This window comes from Corapipo altera, unplaced genomic scaffold (genome assembly GCF_003945725.1).
Source record: "Corapipo altera isolate COAL_440 unplaced genomic scaffold, ASM394572v1 23, whole genome shotgun sequence".
In the NCBI taxonomy this organism is placed as follows: Eukaryota; Metazoa; Chordata; class Aves; order Passeriformes; family Pipridae; genus Corapipo; species Corapipo altera.
The window spans coordinates 9,310,419-9,332,275 of NW_020884878.1; the positions used below are offsets into that span (position 1 = coordinate 9,310,419).

Below are 21,857 nucleotides of genomic sequence, written 5' to 3' on the forward strand. Positions count from 1 at the left end.
TTCTTAAGTTAAATAAATGCATGCAGCTTTCCTTACCCAATAAGCTGGGGGTTTTATCACCTTACATCAAAAGTAATTTTCCTCTTTATCCTTTCCTATTACTTTCCTGGATTTTGGCTCTTATTTAGAGAAAGTAATTTACTGCAAAACCCAAGCTTAAAAACATCTACCTACACCATCAAACATTTTTTCCCAACCATCAGTACACTTAAATTTGACTTTTTCTGAATTTAGTAGAGTTTATGAGGCAAAAACTTAATAAAGTGTGTAGGACATTATCATTCTTAGTTTATTTGAAACATGGCATTAGAATAGCGAGAATATAAGAATACTGAGGTAATTAAGAAATCCAGACTTGCTGGATAGGAACTGTGATCTGCTTAATTCATTAAGTATGGGAGGCAGAAAATAAAAAGTTACCTAAAAAGAGCATTCCAGAATTTATTTAGAACAATACAAATATACCTAAACTTTACTGAAAAACCATTAGAGTTTAAATATCAAAAAAAGCAGATGGAATATCCAGCAGTGGTTCACTGTATTATCTTTTTCATAATAAAACATGCCCTCTGAAGTTTCATATCAAAGTTTGCATTCTTTCAGTGACAATATTAGCAGATGTTTTATGTTTGTAGGTATTTCAAATCATTAGTTTGAACTTTGTAGACGTATCAAACTGCATCTGCCTCTACCAACAAACCGAAGAGGGTTTGTTTCTATTGAAGAGATACTTAATTCTACTAAGATTATTAAACTAAAACCAGTTTATTACTGACATTTTTCCAATGTGAATATTGGATCTGTAAATGAAGTGAACTTACGAAGTATTCAGCTATAATATATGGTAAGTATTGTTCAGCCACAATGATGGCAGAGAGATTAATCACAGCAAAGGTACTTGACTAGTGTGTTCATAAAGTTACATAAATGATGATAGTATCACTTCAACATGCAAAATATCTTTTGTAGAAATGCACACAACTTCCAAATAATATCTGAGAGGATAAACATATTGTTCAACCTGGAGGAGACTGAGGGGAGACCTCAGTCTACAACTTCCTCTTGAGGGAAAGAAGAAGGCAAACACTGATATTTTCTCTGTGATGACCAGTGACAGGACTCGAGGGAATGGCCTGAAGTTGTGTCAGGGGAGGTTTAGGTTGGATATTAGAAGAAGGTTCTTCACATAGAGGGTGGCTGGGCACTGGAACAGGCTCCCCAGGGAAGTGGTCACAGCACCAAGCCTGACAGAGTTCAAGAAGCATTGGGACAATACTCTCGGGCACATGGTGTGACTCTTGGGAATGGTCCTGTGCAGGGCTAAGGGTTGGACTCGATGATCCTTGTGGGTCCGTTCCAACTCTGCATATTCTGTGATATTCTGCTTCCTCAGTAACTACCACAGTAGTTTTTCATGCATTTAAGTATAGGTTCTGGTTCAGTAATATCTACTGTGTTCTTGCTGAATTATTTTTGGTTATTCTAGAGACTGAAGAACTGTTTTAACTTTCTGTTGATAAAATTCATTCTCCCATTAAGGCACATTTACTATCAATTGATATTAATTACTATGCAGTTACCATACACTTATAGCTTCAAGTTTAAAGATTTTGCAGCTTAAAACAAACAAACAAAAACCAAACAAAAAAAAAAAACCAAAACCCATAAGAAATGTACTTCTTAGTGCATTAAAAAGTGGCATGCACACATACTACCTACATCAAGGAAGCACAACTTAGCTAGAATTCATCAGCTCAAATGTCTGATTCAAATCAGTATGTCTGAAGCCATCTGTTAAACCATGGCTTATTAATGTTAATTATTTTGGCTACAACAGTAATTTTCAGCTTTTTGTTTGCGAATTCTTATGAGTCTGTGAACTTACTTCTGGAGGTTGATGATGGGTAACTCAGAAAAACAAGCTATTAAGACTTATTGGCAGTAGATTGAGAAACACTAAACAGAAATTTGTATATCTACTAGTAGATTTTTATTGGTCAGAGAAAATAAAAGATAAGCCATAAATAACATCATCAGCCGTGATGAAAGGGAGGTGTGGTGGGCAAGATATAAAGATGATTAATCTGTTCTAAACAAGGCAAGCAATTGCATGCTGTGAAAAATATATACAACACAAAGGTTTATTGTTTTAGGCAGGGCAATTATAATATGAAGACCATAATCACCAGTGGTTTTAGCAGTTAAAGAAATTTTAGTCAAAAGGAGACTACTTATTAAAGTTAACTCACATCAAGTGTTTGGAGGATTGGGTTCATGCTGATACAAAGATCAATCAAGTGATGCACAGCTACTTGTAATTTTTATTTCAGGGCACACTCAAACTATTCGACAAGAAGAGAAACAGTGCCATCTGCTGACATAAGGAATAAGCACTTGTAAGAAAAGCAAGTGTGTGGTGCCAAAACTCTTACAGCCAACGTTTTTAAAAAAATGAAGTTCAGACTTCCCAAGAAAATAGTGTAGCCTTAAATTGTTTAGGCACATGTTTCTTTTAGTTTTGTCAGCTTTGAAGAATTTAAGACAGATTCCTAATCAGGGGAGAAGGAATGGATGCCCTTAAAATGCTTAGGGTGTTTTTGAGAATAAACTCTGTCCCCACCAAGCCACTGCACAATCCACAACCTTTCCCTCTAAAAGACTACAACTCAAAATCCTTCTGAGTGTTACTTCCACTTCCCATAGCAAACATAAATTAATCTTCTCTAAATAAGCATCATGTAGTATTTCTTTTAGGTCGTACTATATTTTCACTTAGCAGCAAATTTAAGAGAAGAGTATGAATTAAGAAAGTAAAATCAATTTAGTACCTTCAGAAAAAAAATCAGGCAACCATGGGATTGTGCTGTTTTTTATTGTGTTTTCAATGGAGAAATACATCATCTGTTTACAAAATAGCTCTTGAAAAATACAAGGAGTACAGATACTATAAAACAAAGCAAACTCCAGTCATGAGACACTACGTACATCATGCGAAAGCAACAGTCTGATCTCCAGGTTATGAAAACTAGAATTAAAAAGTCACTATACAGAAAGATTCCAAGTTTCCAGCTTGGCAAAACTTGGGTGCAGTTACATGAAACGTTTAATAAAATGAAAAAGATTTTTCCGATGTGTAAACAAAATGACAAGACTAAATTTGTGCCTGGCAATTTCAATCTAAACTCCATAGCTACACAAAATACACAGACAGCTTGTACACTTCAACTGTTAAGATATAACCTTCTTTGGGGGGTGGACGACAGCAGGCTGCACAGGGCAAGGAAAAGAGAAATATTGTATACTAGACATCTTAGACAAATGGCAAAAAAAAAAAAAAACCCTTCAGTTACTGCACAGCCTAAGTAAAAGATAAGCTACACTCTGACTTTGGAGAATTAATTTAGAAGGATAAGGGGAAGAGTGTAAGTAATTTAACATGAAAGATGCACATGTAATAGGATGGAGCACAATGGGAGAAGGGAGCTCGTAAAACATGCTAATCAAAGTATGGGAAGTATGATTTGACATCCCACATACTTCAGACTTAAGTAATAGTAACATGAAGTTTGTTATCTACATCTGGTATTACTGTTGGTATCCCTCATGTTCCTCAAATACTGTTGTTCTTTGCCATGAGAGCTTCAGTTTTTTCAAAAGAAAAAGGCTGTTACTTTTTTGATAGGACTACAAGAACAAAAAATAGGAGTAAGAGAGCTTACTAGATGTCAAGTGCTTACTAGAAATATGATTTTTAAAAATTCGGTGTTGTTCAGTATGTAAAACTATTTCTGATGAGCCATCTAAAAATAAAAAGATTAAAATTCTTAGGGAAAAGTCTTTTTGCGTTTATTTAAAATTTGAAGCTTTTTAATGCATATAGGACCCTTATGGAGTGTACAAAAATCATCTTATATTTAGTGATTCAAAGGCCATCAAGACAGGTGTTGTATTTTACAGGCACAGAATATTTACCTAAACACTTTAGTCACGGGACAAATTTTGAATTTGTGCCTAGAGGCCACAAAGTATTATGACTAGGTAAGAGGCAGGGGGGAACCCAAATGAGTACATGGCTTGTTTTTATTTTGTATAAATAACTGTTCTCCTATATGGTGCATACGAGCTGAAAAAATAATTAAAAAAAAAAACACGAAAAAACCCGAACATAAAATGCAAAAGCTTTTCCCAAGAAATAAAGGGATCAAAAAAGGGAATAAGGAGTTCAATTAGCTCAAAAGAAAGTTTATTTACTGTTTGATTGCTGATCTGTATGCACCTTAAAATAATCCTATAAATAAAAGTAGACCACATCTTAATCATGTCCCACCAATACCAAAACTTCCCAATTACTTCCTCAAGTTATAACCCCAAGATCTGACATTACATTTTAAAGACTTACTGCTGCTTGATGGCAGTTGAAGTAAATATACTACACACTTTGTTTTCAATGTATAGTACGTCACAGAATGTCATCCAATTTGCAAATTACTACTATTGAAGAGATTCTTCAATAAAATGAAAGTGTATCAGCTAAAGATCTAAAATTAGTCATACTCCAATAAAAAAAGTACATAAAAGTGCATTAAGGGATTCTTATGCCAGTTTAATCTCAATTTTGAAACAATTCAAACAAATTCAATCAGAATGTCAAATATGGCTACAAATAGTGTTCATGTTTTTAAAGGCAGTAATCCTTCGAAATATTTAATGCAACTGTTGCTAACACATTAATTGTACTCCTGGCTTCACATACTAACCTGGACTCCCAATCAAGCGGCAATTTTAGTCCAGAAAGGGAAGTGCACAAAATATACCTAAATCCACTTGCGATTATGTTCTAGTCTTGCACCCTCCATTCTCCTTTTTTTCTAGCATTAGAAGACAACAGGTTGAGTTGGCAGATACTGTTTATGGACCCCTGAGGTTGTTTTTACCGGTTCAATCTCAATTTTATTGAATTCTTGATAACAGGAATAGGATTTGCAGGGAGAGCAGGGATATCTGAAAGGTCTGTACTGGGTGTTTTCTGAAAAGAAAAGAAGAAGTTTGGTTGTATTTTAACCTTAAGAAGAAAAATTTCGTAGCAATTGGCATTAACTTTCAAAACCAAGATCTTTAGAAGACTTTTTAGGAATATATGAAGACAAGGATAATTACAAATCAAATATAGAAGCAGATATTTCCTTTGCCTACATAGTCTTTACTAAAGAAAATTTGTCCAAGAGCCTTTGTGTGCACTACCCTTTTCGACAACTGCAAGAAATTAGCAAGTGCTGCAGATCAAGCTGAGCCTACTAATAACCTGTATTATAGTAAAACATAATATCCACATAAAAAAAGCTGCTTGATCAGTGACATCTACTATCTGATCTACATGTTTAGTATTTAAAAATCCTTTTAACAATTCAGTGTTAAGTCTCTGCCCCTTACAGATGAGTGATGAAAAGCTGTCCCCAATGCAAAGTATGTGTTTTCATACATTCACAGTCCTGACTGTTGAAAATCTCTTTACAGTCAAATTTCCAGTTTTTCATATTGGTTTACATTTATGAGAAAAGAGGTACGACAAACTTTACAAAACACGCTGTATGAATGAGTTAAGAATTCCACCTTGACAACAGCCTGAACACTTTTTTCTCACTTAAGCCTTAAATACTATTAAGCAAAATTGTATCTAAAGCCAACTAAAGGAAAAGACAGAAAAGAAACTCTCTCAAGATTGAGTGTGATTCATTAATTTCTTACTTGCCTTACATGCTTCTAATGCTGGGGTGGGGGTTTTATTAACTTCTAAAGTATTTTCTCTTCCACTGTGGCACAGTATTTGCCATCCCAATAACCCAGTTATTACGTATTACTTCACATAATTTATCATAAAATGTTTTCTTATGTTATAAACAGTCAAAATTAATATAAGAAAAATTTTATACATGGGGGAAAGCTGCATTAAAATGACTGCTCTAAAATGTTCCTTTATTAAAAAACAAACAAAAAAATCAACCAAGTTAACACTGACTGATCAGTAGCAAAACACAATGCAACAATGACCCAGGGCAAAACAGCTCTGACCTCCTGCCTTGACCCTGCCTCCAGTAACCCACTCTGGTCAGTCCTCATCTGTGGTTTGATATGTTACTATTTTCTGCAACATGGGCAGTGTTTTAAACAAAGCCAATGAGAACACTGAAAAACAACAGAAGAGGTTCACCATTCTTTTGTACTTTCCAGATTATTTTTGCTAACGTAACAACTACACAAGCTTTATACAATCACCCCTCAACAACAGGTGAAATAAACTTGGTGTACTTACTAAATGATCTAAAAACTTCCCTAAAGCAGTTCAGAGAGCCCAGGCAGCATCTACCTTTTCCCAAACAATTTTGTTATCTTTATATTCAGTACTGTTCATATAGTTCAAAACATCCAATAAGAAATACTATTAAATACTATTGCAATAGATCTCCATTTTCAACCAATATATTTACTACACATCATTTAATGATTCAAGTGTGCATAAAATGCTTTCTGATAGTGAAATTTTAATCAGTAGAGCACGAAGAGAAGCTTAAAAATGCTAGTAAGACAAAGATGTGCTCTCTAAAAGTTGTTACAAAAAACCAGCAAGAAACAAAAATTTAAGTGAATGGCACAGAATTCTTAGTGTCTATTTATCCAATGGACCTTACACTTTTAACACCTGCAGCGAAGCAACACAGCTAGCTAAGGAATGACAAGATCACAACTTCTCTCTCATACCAAATATCAGAATCTGAAGTCACATTTCAGATATTCTCAACCTCTACCTGGATATCTTTGAGCAGCTGCTATTTAAAGCATTTGTTTCTTTGTTAGAAAGGATTATTCTGTGATGTGCAAAGCACAAAGGAATAAACTGAGCCCCTTACTTTGAAGGCACAATTCAGAAGAGCGAATCCAGCTTGTATGGCAAGCCATACATGTTTAGCTACAATGCACATTCAATAAGATCAATGATCATCTAAAACACAAAAATTGTGACAGTAACAAGTAGTTTTCCATACAATGGATTTATATTTAAAATTTTACATTTATTTTTAGCATCTGGACTCATTTCAATTTCAATGCTTTCACCACAGATCGGTGCAAACACACATGGAGGTATTGCTTTTAAAAACAGTACCTGAGGAGCTTGCAGAGAAGTTGTCTGAAGAGTTTCTGCTTGAGAATTAACATTCACTTCTGTCTCAGGTTGCTCCTGAAAAAATTAAAAGTATCACCAAAGTTACACCACTTCTCATTATAAAAGCTTATACAGACCTCCACTAACCAGAATGCTTTATATTGTGCATATACAGCAAAAGGAAAAGGCAAGCATTGGTGCTTGCTGCACTGATACTCTTTCTTTTATAATGTAGGAATCACCACATTAGAAAATGTTTCCCTGATTAGGAATTTGACATCAACATAAACTACATCACTTCTCAGTTGTCACTTTAACCACTTAACATCTTTTATACAGAATCCTATAGGAAAACATTAATAATTCAACTCCATTAAGACAAACTTCAACTCTATTAAGACAAAAAGTATATTATCAAGGAAGATCATGGGAAAAGCTTCAGAATTCGTTGAAAATTAAACTGCTTTTCCACTACTTTTGCCGTTCTGCCATAAAAGTTTTCCTGCCGCTTTAATGGGTTCAATCAGCTTTCTGAATTAATAGATGAGTATCAGAGCCTGTTTTTCAGGTGCAACAGTGGGACTACAGGGCTAAAGCAGGACAATGGCACATTCTCATTTTAATAAAAACAGTCTGTTAGTTAAAATTGTACCATTTAGTAACCATACCCTAAAAAAGGTCTACATTTCAACGGAAAAAAACCTATGTTTATGCTAATTAAAAAATTTCATTCATCCATTTCCTTCCATGTATATGAAGGACAAAAGATTTAAAAGAGACTGCCAACAAAAGCCAACAGGATTACCTATGTCTTTTACATTGACCTGTATCCAGAGGATCTATTTTCGAAGCGAGGATTAAGTGCTTACATGTATTTCTGCCCTCACCTGTCTTAAGTTCAAAGAGATTTCAAGGTGACTACAAAACAAGATACAATTCCTCACTTAAGGGAGTTGAAGCTATAAACCAAAGCACTTTAACATGAGTTTGAGCATATTTTTCAGAGTATTCCGAAGACAACAGAATGTGCGTATAAAAAACGTATACGCCCAAGTGGAGAGCTGCCATCATAAGGCTAAAGAGAGACTGCCACCCTTTCTGTTCACCACTAAACAGAAAAACTGTCTGCTAAATCACAAGATACTTGGAGGGGCACATTGAATCTCTGAAATCCCCCAAAGGTATGCTGTAACTTCATAAAACAATTTCACTGCCAGAAAAGATTTACCATCACTTGAATTATTTTTTAGTCTAAAAAGTGAACAAGGCAGCACCTGGCTTTGGGATTCTCAGTTACATAGGGTAACTGTTCTTTAACTAATTAACATGCATAGGCAAAACACAGCATACTGACAAATCCCTTACCTGATTTAACAAATTGATATATAAATATCTTCACCAATTTTTTCACCTTGCCTAATACCATGTGAATGACCAGTAAAGAAATCACAATCCCATGTGACTATGGACTCAAGGTCAACTTAGTCTGGCAGTAGGTAATGCACTGCAATTCATCAATACTGACAAACATTAAGAAAATAACATTCATTTTGATATCTTTACTGGAGAGTCTATATCTCCACACACCCTTAGTCCTTCCTAGAGGGAAATACAGTAGTTTTCACAAGAAAGAGTCCAAATTAATATACACAAATTATATGGTCTAGTCATAGATACCTTAGCTTCCATTTTTTCATGTTCATTCAAATCTATACAGCTAGTATCTTCACTTATTTCATCCTGCTGAAATGCAAACACAAACTATTACAAAACATAAAGAATTTTTTTTTTAAAAATAAACAAGACAATAAGGTCATAAAGTGTTTTTGAGGACAGAATTAGTTGTAAGACTTAGCATGTTATAGTCTTACCAAAATAATTGCTTTTAAGACAAGAATTTAGCACCTAAGCATTTGTGCTACTGCAGTACATGTGTCATATGATGAATATCAACATAATAAAAGTACTAACACCTTAGCAAGCAAAAAATATCAAGCAGCAATGCAATCAGAGTAGGAAATATCTGAAATCTGAAATATGAGAATCAGCACTCTGTGGGTGAAATGAATATTCAAAATTTTGAATATTGCTGTGGTATGATGTCAAAATCTCAAATACCTCTTCAATTTTAATTTTCTTAGGAGACTCTTCTTTATGGGGAGAAGATGTCCTTTTCACTGCTGTGACAGGGCTAGGCATTTTTGTTGCAACATTTCCTGAAGTTCTTGGTGATGGATTTAATAGATACGCTGAGGGAACAATTCTAGAGATGGTAGGCTTTGGTGGTGGAGAAATGGCTGGTTGTGTGGCAGTTTGAGGAATGCTTTCATTTGAAGTACCTATGGATAAATAATTTAAAGATCTTCAACAAGATGAGTTGGTACAATCATTTTAGTTCAATCATTGATATTTCTGGTCTCTATTCAAAACCACTGGTATCAAGCAGGCACCAAGGAAATGGTAGAGTTAATGGTATAAGCATCAAGTTTGGAACAGAAGGTATGCACACACAGCACAGTTTAGTTTCAAGCTCGTTCTCGAGCTTGAGTGCACCCTCAGCAAGTCTGCTGACAACACCAAGCTGTGTGGTGCAACCGACACACTGGAGGGAAGGGATGCCATCCAGAGGGACCTGGACAGGCTTGAGAGGTGGGGTAATGTAAACCTCATGAAGCTGAATAAAGTGAAGTGCAAGGTCCCACACCTGGGTCATGGCAATCCCAGACACACCTACAGGTTGGTTGGAGAAGTGATTGAGAACAGCCTTGAGGAGAAACACTTGGGGGGGATGGTCGGTGAAAAATTCAGTGAGGCAGCAGTGTATGCTCACAGCCCAGAACGCCAACAGAATCCTGGGCTGCATCAAAAGGAATGTGGCCAGCAGGTCAAGGGAGATGATACTCCCCCTCTACTCTGCTCTTGTGAGACCCCACCAGGAGGACTGTGTACAGTTCTGGTGTCCCCAACATAAGGACATGGAACTGTTGGAGCAAGTCCAGAATAGGGCAATGAAATTGATAAGAAGTCTGGAGCACCTCCCCTACAAAGACAGGCTGAGAAAGTTGGGGCTGTTCAGCCTGCAGAACTCATAGCAACCTTCCTGTATCTGAAAGGGGACTACTGGGAAGACGGAGAGAGGCTCTTCATCAGGAACTGTAGCGACAGGACAAGGAGTAATGGGTACCAATTGAAAGGGGGAAATTTAGGCTAAATATTAGAAAGAAATTTTTTACTGTAAGGGTGGTGAGACACTGAAACAGGTTGCCCAGGGAGGTTGTGGATGTCCCAATCCTGGCAGTGTTCAAAGCCAGTCTGGGTAAGACCATGAGCAAACTGGTCTAGTGGGAGGTGTCCCTATGACAGGATGGGTTGGGACTAGATGATCTTTAAGGTCCATTCCAACCCCTTAACAGCCTATGATTCTGAGGGAGAATTCCTGTATCAAACCCAGAGTAGCCATGTCAGTGACACTCTGCTTAGTCTAATTAACCCTGCTTAACAGTAGGCTATACTAGCACAGGCAAAGCTCTGCACCAATACAACTGTGTTATTCATGGTACCCAAAGAAGTTTTACTGCTTCTGTACTCAGCCACTGTGCGTTGCCAAGACTACCTTAAATCAAATCCAAGAGCAGTTTGATACTCGCTTTGTCACTCAAAAACAAAGTTTATCGCTTCTCAGGCTTAGATATACAATGACAAATATGAAGTCATCACAGAGCATCAGATAAAGAACTCATATTATATACATAGTTTTGAAAAATGCTCCATATGACAAAGCTCTATCTCATCAATTGCCTACCTCAAACCAATAAGCACACATAGGGAGATGCTCCAGGATGAGAAAAAATATACTGAGGAAATTTTTCATTAACAACTATCAGGTGATTAACATTTTCATTAACCAGAATACAAGAATGATAAACTGATATGCTTTCAAATCCAAAAACCGGTCATGTCATTTAAGCTGAATTTAGTGCTCAGGGACAAACTTACTCACATTGATGCACCTGTGACATGACAAAAACCAGAGAGAAGTAACACTCCACCATCCCACATGTCAAGAGTGAAATGAGAGATTTCATCTTGAAAGGCTAACCAGTTGCTACCCTTTTCCATCTATTTTTGACTTGCTCCTTGTACACAGCTAAAGCTCCATCAAAAACAAGGAGTAGCTGACTCTGCTAAGAGAACATTTTCACCAGATGCTTTTATTCTTTGATCAAAGAGTCAAATTTTTATTTTTCTTTTAGGTAAAGTGTACTTTTTCTTGCAGAAAATGGAGGATAAAATCAGCACACACAGTGGGACATATCTGAACAGACATCAGTAAGGAACATGTGTTCTGCTTACATCTGAGTCTTTTTCATTCCTAGAATCAATTTCATGAAGCACAAGGAGCAGGAACAGGGAGCACAGACTACAGACAGTACAGATCCATCGCGAGTATAACTACAAAATGAATTAAAAATAAATATAAAAATTGCTCTTCCAGTTCTAAGTAGTTTTTCCTCATTTAACCAACTGAACTACAGACCTCCAATAGGTCATTGGAAAACTACTGCTATTGTGAATGGCAAATATAAATCCCCAAGAATAAAAGAAATAAACATAATGGCATAAAATATTCCAGCATGATTTTCTGAGTCCTAAAGAAATTAGTTAACTCTGTGTATCAAGAAAAAAACGTTACAGCACATGCTAAGACTAGAAGACTCAAAATGTAAGAAAAACTGCCGTATAAACTTTACTAAAAAATCAATAGAAACAATATGCTATGCCATTTCACTTACCCCCTGAGCTTTCACTGGAATTTATTTGTGGCACAGTGACTTCAGAAGCCTGTGTGTTGGTCACAGATGCTGCTGTTACAGCTGGCGCAGGACTGCTTCTGCTAAAAAGAGAAAAATTATGAAATGCTGAACACAGTAGTAAAGCTGTGCTGCTGCATGACCTGCCTTGTATGGTCAGCAATTGTAGCTGATATTTCACCTACATTACAGAGTAGAACTTACTAAGTCAGTAAAAAGATTCAAATGAGCATTGGCAATCTACTACCAAACTCAAGCAGCGGAAGCTACTTGAAATATTTAATTTAAACCACTTCAATGATGGTTTTTTAGACCAGGAAGAAGCTGCATTTTAAAAATTAAGGCAATATCCGCCCAAATAAGGTACGGGGAAAAACACAGCAACTGTTTCCTGAAGGATGAAACAAAAGCAGTGTGGAAAGACTAAAATAGAAAGTTTGGTTTTAATCTACACACACCATTATAAGAATGATTTCAGTCTGGACTTCCCAAGCAAAGGCCTGGGGCTTCCCACAACCAAAAATTTTAAGAAATTAGGAAGCAGCGTGTGTCTAAAATCAGCAGGCCAGTATCCACTTCAAGTGTGACATCCTGGATATCACAGACTTGTTTTAATAGCACAGTAAGTGCTATATACCACTTTATAATTTACCAGAGAAGACTAACTAAATAAGCACTGGCAAAAGTACTAAGTTAAATGAAGTTCAGTATTTCATCCTACACAATGTCCTGTAGTATACACGTAATACTGTAGAATTGTAGGAGACTGATGATAAGTTCTCTTGCATAAAAAAAGAACATGAGACTCTTGAAAGAAGAGAGTAAATGTGATTTATTTGGGCAAATTGGAGTTTAGGTAGGAAAAGACTTAATACAGAAAGTTAGAATTAAGAAAAACAAATATACTTTGAAAATACAACGGAAAATTATGTTCCTAAATTTAATTTGCATAGATATCATCAGTAATAGCAGCAGCACTACTGACTTCCAAGACAGAAAGTCTAAACTTCTCTACTGTCTCATACTTGGATCCAAAACTCATGTAACACTTCCTCACCATATCACCTCAATTTCCTGCTCACTACCTCTCATAGCCTCCTACTGCAGCGCCCAAGTTTTTAGATCATTGTGCTCTTCTACGCATTTTTACCCCATTTTATAATTCTTCATCTGAAGTCCAGTGCCACACTAACTATCCCTGAAATTTAAGCCTGCTGCTCGAGCGCTCCAACTGGAAATAAGAGTGTCTACAATCTCCAGTTTGGAACAGTCACAACCTGGTAACTGTACTCACACATGCAGTATCTGCCATGCTTTTAACACAAGTAATTCAGGAACTGAGAGCAGCAACAAGACTGAAAGTCTCCATTACCCCTGAGAACTTCCGGAACTGTTCAATGGACTCGTCTTCATAGCACTAGTGGGTGAAGGCACAGACGTGCTGTTATCACTGTCCATAGACAAGTCGAGACTGCTGTCATTCAGAGCTGTCAACCTGATCCCTTCTGTCGAATGCTGCAATCCAGAAGGCAAATTCCATTAGTCTAATTAAAGGTTTAAAACTCAATGAAGATTCAGGTAATTTCAAAATGTAAACATAAATAGAAAATTTTCAAATCCTTTTACATGTAAGTAATTGACTATCCTGTCATGACAAGCATTTACATTTTCATGTTCACAACTCTGGTACAGATTTGTCTGAACCAAACGTTCAAAACCAGAAACAGTTATTGTATTTCATAATTGTATTTTCAGCTTTATTTCAAGTTTCTTTGATTTTTGTGGACTTTCATTAACTTTAAAGTAACTGATGTACATCAAAACCACAATTAATAGAAAGAATTTAGAGACTGATTTGAACTTAGTCTGCAGAGAAGAAAAGCCCTCCTCTGACACAGTACTACTAAGAGATGTATTACTAAATATTTACATTGTCCTCTGAAACAGATCTACACTTGGTGTCAATAAAGACTTCCTATTCTTTAAAACAGCACTTGATATAGAACAGCTATAGACAGAAAAAGCATATTATTCAGATATACTTAACACAGAATACGTAACAGTGGTTTAGTTACCCAAAAAAAACCATCAAACCCGTAGTGCCCTCAGACTAAACTAATACAAAGCAGCAGGGATTTTGAAATACACTGAATTGTTCAATTCAATGTTCCAACCCCTTCTTCCTGGTTCCACTGAAAGTAAACAATATCCAGCACAGTACCTTAACTGAACACCACTGCTACCATTATCATATATGGCCACAGGTTAACTAAACTACACATTGAGGGAGAAAATAATCCTGGCCAGACAATGGGCAATTTTCTGATGTTAAAACTATAATTTAATCTTTTACTTTTAATTAAAAGAGTATATGATACCAAAAGCTGCCAAGGTTAAAGAACACTTTCCTTGAAATTATCTCTAATGATTCAATATCAGTTACAGCAACAGACTCTTGTCTCAAGAGACAAAAAGGCAGCAAACAGTTTAACATTCTACTCTGTTTCTATTTGATGATTTGCAATTTTACATTTAGGAAGGAGTCTGAGAGAAAAATCTAATATAAGAAGAAAGAGCTGGAGATAGCAAGAATCCCTTGTCTGGTTGTTCTATTGTACTGTTACAGATGCTTCTTTTAAGTAATCTGCATGTTAAAATGCTAAGATAGATTAAAAACCTTATTAATTACACTGTATTAAATCTGTTTAGTTTAGGAAGGCAAACAAAATATAGTATTTCAGCCAGACCTGAAGATACTATCCACATTCTTGATGTTCTGGGAAATCTAACATTATATTTAGTGCATGTATTAATACCACTACATTCAAAGGAGATCACATTGCAGGGAAAATTAGGACTTTAAAATGTGATTTTAGTTCTCTGATTAGTAAGTCTAAAAAGCTGAGAAATCATTTCTCAATGGTATTTTTACTGATCTCAAATATTAGCCAAGATTACCTTTTTCTTTTTCTGAAGCACGTGATTAGGTAACAGTTGGTGAAGTTGCTTACGTTTCACATGCCTTGCAGCAATCTTCATATCCATCTCAAACATCTTGCTGTTTATTGCTTGCCTATAAACTACACAATTAGAATAACATTAGGGCATATTGAAGCAGTTTGCAAAGTCCACTTACTTGCCCAGGCAGAAACAAATTGCATTTCAGAGCATTTATTACCTTCAAGAACAAGGAAAACGTTTTCTTGTTCTGGAGGAAGAAAGTGAACTGCCTACTATGTCAGCACTGACAGTACAAACACAAATGTTACTTTGGAAACAGGTGACCTGTTTTTCAAGAAAAATATCTTGCAAGCATACTAAACTACACTGTTAATAATTTTTATCAGTAAGAGCTCTGAAGCAAACTGTTCATTTAATCTCAAAGTGACTAAAGATAGAAATAAAATTTCCTCATAAGAATTACAGTATTTATATAAAACTGTTTTCTTCATAGTTGATTTTATTAAAGCATGCTCCTGCAACAAACAGGTTCTAATTCAGGCGTTGAATGCTTGAGTGTCAGCTAATACATTACAAATCACTCTGGTTACTCATATACCACTGCATTGTTATACAAGAATGATTTATGTTCAGGTTTTCTTCTGTTTAGTTGGGGGGGTTTTGTTGCTTTTTTTGTGGTTTTTTTGTTAGGGTTTTGTTGGGTTTTTTTCATCTTGTATGGTTGTTTTAGTGGTTTTCTTTGTTTGGATTTTATCTACAGTAATAAGCCATTTCTCTTTGCCTCAGAAGATCTTCTGGTGAGTCAACATGGTAAGTGTTAGCAAGAGAACTGCAACTCAGGATCCTGGGTTCAAGTAAAGCCAGGTAAAAACTAAAAACCTGATCTTTCACACCGACTATCTACCCAATGTTGAATGAAGTTGTGGCAGATATATGAATAAAGAACTGTTCTGTAGATCTTAAATACAAAACTTTAAGAGGCATCTCTCTTATTCACTGTCTAATTCTACAAACATAAGGAATCTCAGTGAATAGGCTGTGAAGATGTAATTACAAAGGTGTTAAGAGACAGGCACACAAAGAGCTCAATGAATACTGCATATTAAAGAGTACTACACTAATTCTTGGTATTGAAGCAGCTTATAAAGCCTCTGTAAAAATTATATAGGTTACAGTTAAGGTAGGAGTACACTCAGCAAAACCAGATATGGCTAAAGCATTTCATGTTCCTGACATCAGGTCTTACCAAAGTTTCCATACAAGGAAAACCTAGCTCACTCTTCACATCTCTCTTCCTCCCCTTGCTCTCACCAAAAAGCAAGCTATTCCCTCATTTCATCCTTGAAAATGCTTTGTTAGTTTTAATAAAATCTTAGGGTCTATTCCGAAAGACAGGGCAAAGAAGTCTTTAGGATGGATTAAAAACTATAAAGACAGATTTACATTAATTTCAGATTACCAAAAAACCCACGAACACAAACAGAAATTTTTTACTGGTTTGTTACTCCAGGAAGCGCTACTCCATTTAAAACTGCATATATTTAGACAAACTTCAGGAATGTAGTGCAAGGCAATCACATTCAAAATTATAGAAGTACGTTTAGTCTTTTCATATCAAAAATCTCTGACAAGTATACAACTGAAATGTCTGTTTAAAACAATAAAAGATCTGAGAAACTAACTTCTGGATTCTTTTACTCCTTCAAAGCAGCAGTCAAGATATTATGTCTTTCCTAAATTCTCAAAAATTAGGAGATATATATACATATATAGGATATATATAAAATTAGGATATATATATATATATATAAATAGGATATATATACATAGGATATATAGTTTCACTTCACCAGTTAGAATCACAAGAAATATTCCACCTCTCAAGAAAATAAAATTCCCTTTGACTGAGAAAGAGACACCCCACTGCAGCTATATACGACCATAAACAACTTTGAAACCTTGGTATGATTTATAAATATACACTCATTACATTCATGTGTGTGGGGTGGAGGGAGATCTAGGTGTCCAATTCCCTTGCTTCCTCAGACTCACTGAGCCTTGGAAATCCAGAGACCAGGGTTGCATTAGGTAGCACTTGAACCTATTCTTTTAACTCTATAAACACAGAATACTTGAGCCTCAACTGTCATTTGTTTAAAAAAAACACTGCAAATTTATTAGATAAACCTGTCAAAGCTATTGTTCCTTACACCCTGGAGAGTCACAGTCTCCAGCTGTTACCAATTCTTTGCTTACAAACTTCTTATGTGTGTTCCAACTTACTTTTGTGAATCAAAAAGTAAATATCAGAAAAAGTCAAAAAGCTTTTTTGCACAGAGCGTTGGGCATGAAAGTAAAAGTTACTGAATCAATTATCTAGCATAAAACACCATGGAATAAAAGATGTTTTGTTAATCCACTGATAAATTAGGCTTCACCAAATAACAAAAATATTTAAAACTATACTCAAAATTTTTGAGGTTAGGTTTGCTAGTTCACATATGCTAATTTGTCTGTTCAATAAAGATTACAAAATAACGTACCACTTTTAGTAAGATCTGAAGATGCGTGCAAAATTTGTCACTTTTAATGAAAACAAACAGAAAACTGTTAGTATGAAGTGTCTAGAAGAATTAAAACTCATTGAAAATGTGTTTCTTAAATAATACCCCTAACTCCTTAGCTGAATCCTTCTACTCTCTGTCCAGATACAATTCTACTACTATTGTGAACATTACGAATAAAGACTGCATTTTGAACAAAGACAGTAACTTCAACAAGTTTATCAATACCAGAACATCTAGAAAGCAAAACTCACCTGTGTCTGTAAAAGACTGAATGTCGTAGGTAAGATCAACACTTAAATTTTCAGAATTTTCAGTTTTCTTAAACACCAACCCAATCACCCACATTGTACGGTATTCTTCCCTGGAAAATTTTATATAAAACAGTCATGTAATACTGGCAGAATTAAGTAATTTAATAACTTATCTGCTGCAAGAGACAAGAGTTGTACATTTTAGCTCCACTAGCAATGGGAAGTTAGCCATAAAAAGACAAAAACCAAAGCTGATTTAACATGTCCTTTTCATTCATGATATAAAAAAAGTCATGAAACAGTGACATTTATCCCCAGCACATGAACTAAGATCATCAGCAGATTACTTCACTCAATTGTGCTCCTGTATAGATTCTCTTGTGTAGCTACAAACAGTCATTGCAACTATTAAGAGATCTTCAAGGAATTCGAATCTATTCCCCAACTAAGCAAACTTCCATTTTGTCACCTAAATGTGTCTTCAATGCTTAAATTTCTTAGCTGTAACTGTCCACACATTCCCCTTCACATGGGAAGGTGAATGAACATACTTGGTGTACACTGGGAAGGTGACCTTTCCTACAAGTGTTGCCCGCATCAAGTCCTCTGAAATAAGAGCTAATCAGAGCCTGGGATTATGCAGGCAGTTGTAGCTGTAAAATGGTGCTAAGGAGGTACTGCCTGATTTTGTTCAATTTCACTTGGAACTTGCATGTGATTTATGTATCTAACTTCTAAAAAAAAAAAAAAAAAAGGCACCACCATCCTGTCACTTGAAGCACTTGATGTGTGGAAAAGGCTGTGTGCAAGGCAAAGAAGGCTTTCTCATATCCCAATGAAGACAAATTTCTTCCCCATTCTCATGCTTCACACAAAAATATGATTCCTTATGAATTAATTACACCAGAAATTACACTAGAAATAAAAAATTCTTGAAGACTTTTTAGCCCCCACACATCTGCAATCACTGTTTTGAGTGGGGGAGGAGAGGGTGGCAGAGTGGGGAAGGAGTCAAAAAACATTTAAAATCCTGAACAATCTGAATATTCTCTCCACTGTTTCCACAACCTGACAAATTCTTTCAGTCATTATGATTTCAATGATGTGCATCTCAACTGCTAAATTTTATAACATTAAATATACTTAGTTACTTAAGAGTTTGGTTCTACAGTGCCTATGTTCTATCCAATTCTCAGTGCTGCCTTGTAATTAAAACAGCATCAGATAAATAGCAGTAACTCATACAGATTATTGGCAAGAAATTATGTAATTAATACAGTTATTAGCAAAAACATATTTTTCCTTATTTTCTGGTTTAGAAACATTCTTTAACAGAACAGAGTAGCTAATTCCACAAATGGTACTTGAGAAGAGCTTAAGACTGTTTGCCTTTAGATGCTGTCATTAAAAATTAATACTTTTAAAGTTCTATAAAAACAACTTTTTAATGAATTTGTATTTAAATTAGCTCCTCCCTATTACATGAAAAAATGGCTTTGCTTACTTGTCAGGATTCTCCTTGGGTGCTGGGAATGACTGTGGATTCACGTGAGCCAGTGTAATGAATTCATTCTTCTCCAGGTTTCCAACTAGAATACGGATTTTTGATTCCACCAAGCCCACCCTGTATAAATGTCATTCATTAGCAAGATTTCATTAATAGGGAATAATAGGGTATCCAATATCATGTATCAGGATAAAATCCCCAACATTCTCATTATACTTATATTTGAGACTACTAATGAACTAGCACATATGTCAGATTAATTCAGATCAATAAACCCAGTGAAGGTGTTACAAAAACTGACAGAAGTGAAGCTTAAGAATGCCCTGTAGCTCTCTCTATGGCCTGGTTTTACAAATGGAATTAAATAGCAAGACATTATGCATCAAGTAAAGGGCAGTCAGCAAGAAATTACTACATATTTATCCAATATTCTTTTGGCTTCAGATGAATTTTAGAGCTGAAGAAATTCCCAATACCTGCCAATCTTAAAATTTCACTAATAAAAGAGAGCAGAAACATGGGCAAGGGGAATTTTAGTTTTGAGAAACAGCATTTCAAGTGACTGAAAACATATCTCCTCACACTGCTTTTTAAAAAAGCGCACTGGGCATTCATAAAATAAACGTGACAGTGATGTTAAGCAAAAATTCAAGCAACAGCCTTCACTTCCCGGTTTTTCGTTCCTACAGTTTTTTTAGAACTCTACACTCCATCCTTAATTTTGAAACACTGAAGCTCCACTTCGTTTCACTACGAAGACACTCCATGCAAAAGATATTCCCTTGTATCGAAGGTCAGTGGGAGGGAAGAAGTGGTGTTTTTATGGTTGTTGGGCGTTTTTTTGTTTTGGTTTGTTTTTTTAAGTAGCAAGGATTATACTCACCATTCTAGTCGCTGTTTTTCTGTCGGTGCACTTGCTAGAAGTACAATATAATGCCTTTGAAGATAAAGACAATATGCTATTCTATATATCTAAGACTAAACATTCAAACCTTAATATTAAATTGCAGTAAATTCTACATTGAAAAATACAGATTATTATCTTATGTATATACCCTGCATTAAATTAAGCATTGTTAAGTGGAGAACGGGGCTATGTCCCAAGTGTGTGACTAACAGACTTTTCAAAACATTTCAGAGTTTAGGGCCATTTGGAACTACACTGTATTACCAGTAACCTTAATACAAGGTTAGGCATGTAGCACTGGCTGTAAAACACTACAGATATTTCAATACCTAATGAGATAGGAGGTTTAACTGACTATGAGTCAAGAAAAAACAGTTGTTCACAACGACCTATACATGTCAGTTGTCGTAGTTGCAACATTATTTCTGAAGAGTTAGAAGACTGGTTAGCACATATGCATTTGTTTAAAGTCAAAAATAACACCATGAAATGTGGTTTTAAAAAAATTATATCTACATTTGAGAATTGTCTGAAGACACTTATCTGAAACTTCATAAGGAACGTTTCCTCTGATGATAATTCTTAAGCTCTCAACTATATTCCAGGATAATCAGTGTATACCCACTGTCAGTAGATTTCAAAGAAAGAGTATACAAAGCAAGAATGGTATTTTAAACAAAGAAGCCCAAGGACAGCGGAATGGGAGACCATCACTTTAAACTTGAGTTTGTAAAGAGGGTGATGAGGGAACCTTACATGCCTACAGACAGGTTTTTCAGAAGCTTAGCTGGGAAGTCTTTAACATTCTAAGTCATCCAATGCAGCACTCTATACTGATATAGCATGTTTAGGTACCTTCAGTGCAGGATTTAAAGAACATGAGGGATTAGACCCTAGTACATATACCTCTCACAGAAAGGAAAGTAAGGTCAATGGCAGTCAAAAACTACGGTGTAGAGTCCTCTGATGCTATTACATGCCTTCAAATCACAACAGCAAATCCAAATCAACAGCTACATGTTTCTGTACTTGTCTTTAGGTGGTAAGAGACAAAACCCTGCTAAAAACTACAGTTCTCTGCTTCAGTCACAGAATGCCAGTGAAACAAGAAATGGAAAAGAGACACTTGGAGAAACTTCTTCCCTGTTCTGAGAGATATGAAGATAAAATGCCCTATAGGTTTTTTACATTTTGTTAGTATTAACTGCTTCATAATAAAATGTCATGGAAAAAGAGAGTAAGGGTCCTTTACTCAAATTCTGTATGAGAAGTTACTAGTTTCTAATATTGATTTTTTTCTAAGGAGTAGAAGATCCTCCATAAGATTCCTACATCATACATACAACACTTGCAGAATCTTTAATTCAGTAGGAAAGACATTTAAGTTTTTTATTGTTTTTAACTGTGTACAAACCGGAACAGATAAATCTCATATCTGCAAGTATTTGAAGAAACCAATTTTGCAGCTACTTATTAAAAGCAGTTCTTTGAAACATTCTGAAGAACTACTTAAAAAAAGACTAATTTGGCTATGTTCATAAGTTGAGACTAGTTAGTAGGCACTTAGAAAAAAAACCCTAAGCCTTATTTATGAACAAATAAGCAATGATTAACTATTCTTGCTCAAATAGTGCTAGTTGAAAAAAATAAAAGATGCAATTTCTCCCCATTCCCCCCCACCTGTTAGTGCTGAG

The 21,857-nt window shown here is 35.5% G+C and overlaps 1 protein-coding gene across 4 annotated transcripts in view; it reads right to left on the minus strand.

The window, feature by feature from the left end:
- Window positions 1-2,853: 2,853 nt before the first annotated feature.
- PAPOLA (poly(A) polymerase alpha) overlaps window positions 2,854-21,857 on the minus strand; it is a 44,865-nt gene continuing 25,861 nt past the window's right edge. The window contains exons 13-22 of one of the 4 annotated variants that reach the window (XM_027637649.1): window positions 20,140-20,193; window positions 19,254-19,373; window positions 17,750-17,859; window positions 14,929-15,050; window positions 13,343-13,485; window positions 11,953-12,050; window positions 9,278-9,498; window positions 8,837-8,899; window positions 7,160-7,234; window positions 2,854-5,026 (exon numbers count right to left, since the gene is read on the minus strand). In XM_027637649.1, coding sequence (XP_027493450.1) covers window positions 4,931-5,026; window positions 7,160-7,234; window positions 8,837-8,899; window positions 9,278-9,498; window positions 11,953-12,050; window positions 13,343-13,485; window positions 14,929-15,050; window positions 17,750-17,859; window positions 19,254-19,373; window positions 20,140-20,193 — 1,102 coding nt within the window. In that variant the 3' untranslated portion in view covers window positions 2,854-4,930. Of the gene's footprint in view, window positions 5,027-7,159; window positions 7,235-8,836; window positions 8,903-9,277; window positions 9,499-11,952; window positions 12,054-13,342; window positions 13,486-14,928; window positions 15,051-17,749; window positions 17,860-19,253; window positions 19,374-20,139; window positions 20,194-21,857 lie in introns of all 4 variants that reach the window. The other 3 variants (XM_027637647.1, XM_027637645.1, XM_027637648.1) reach the window with 3 other exon arrangements.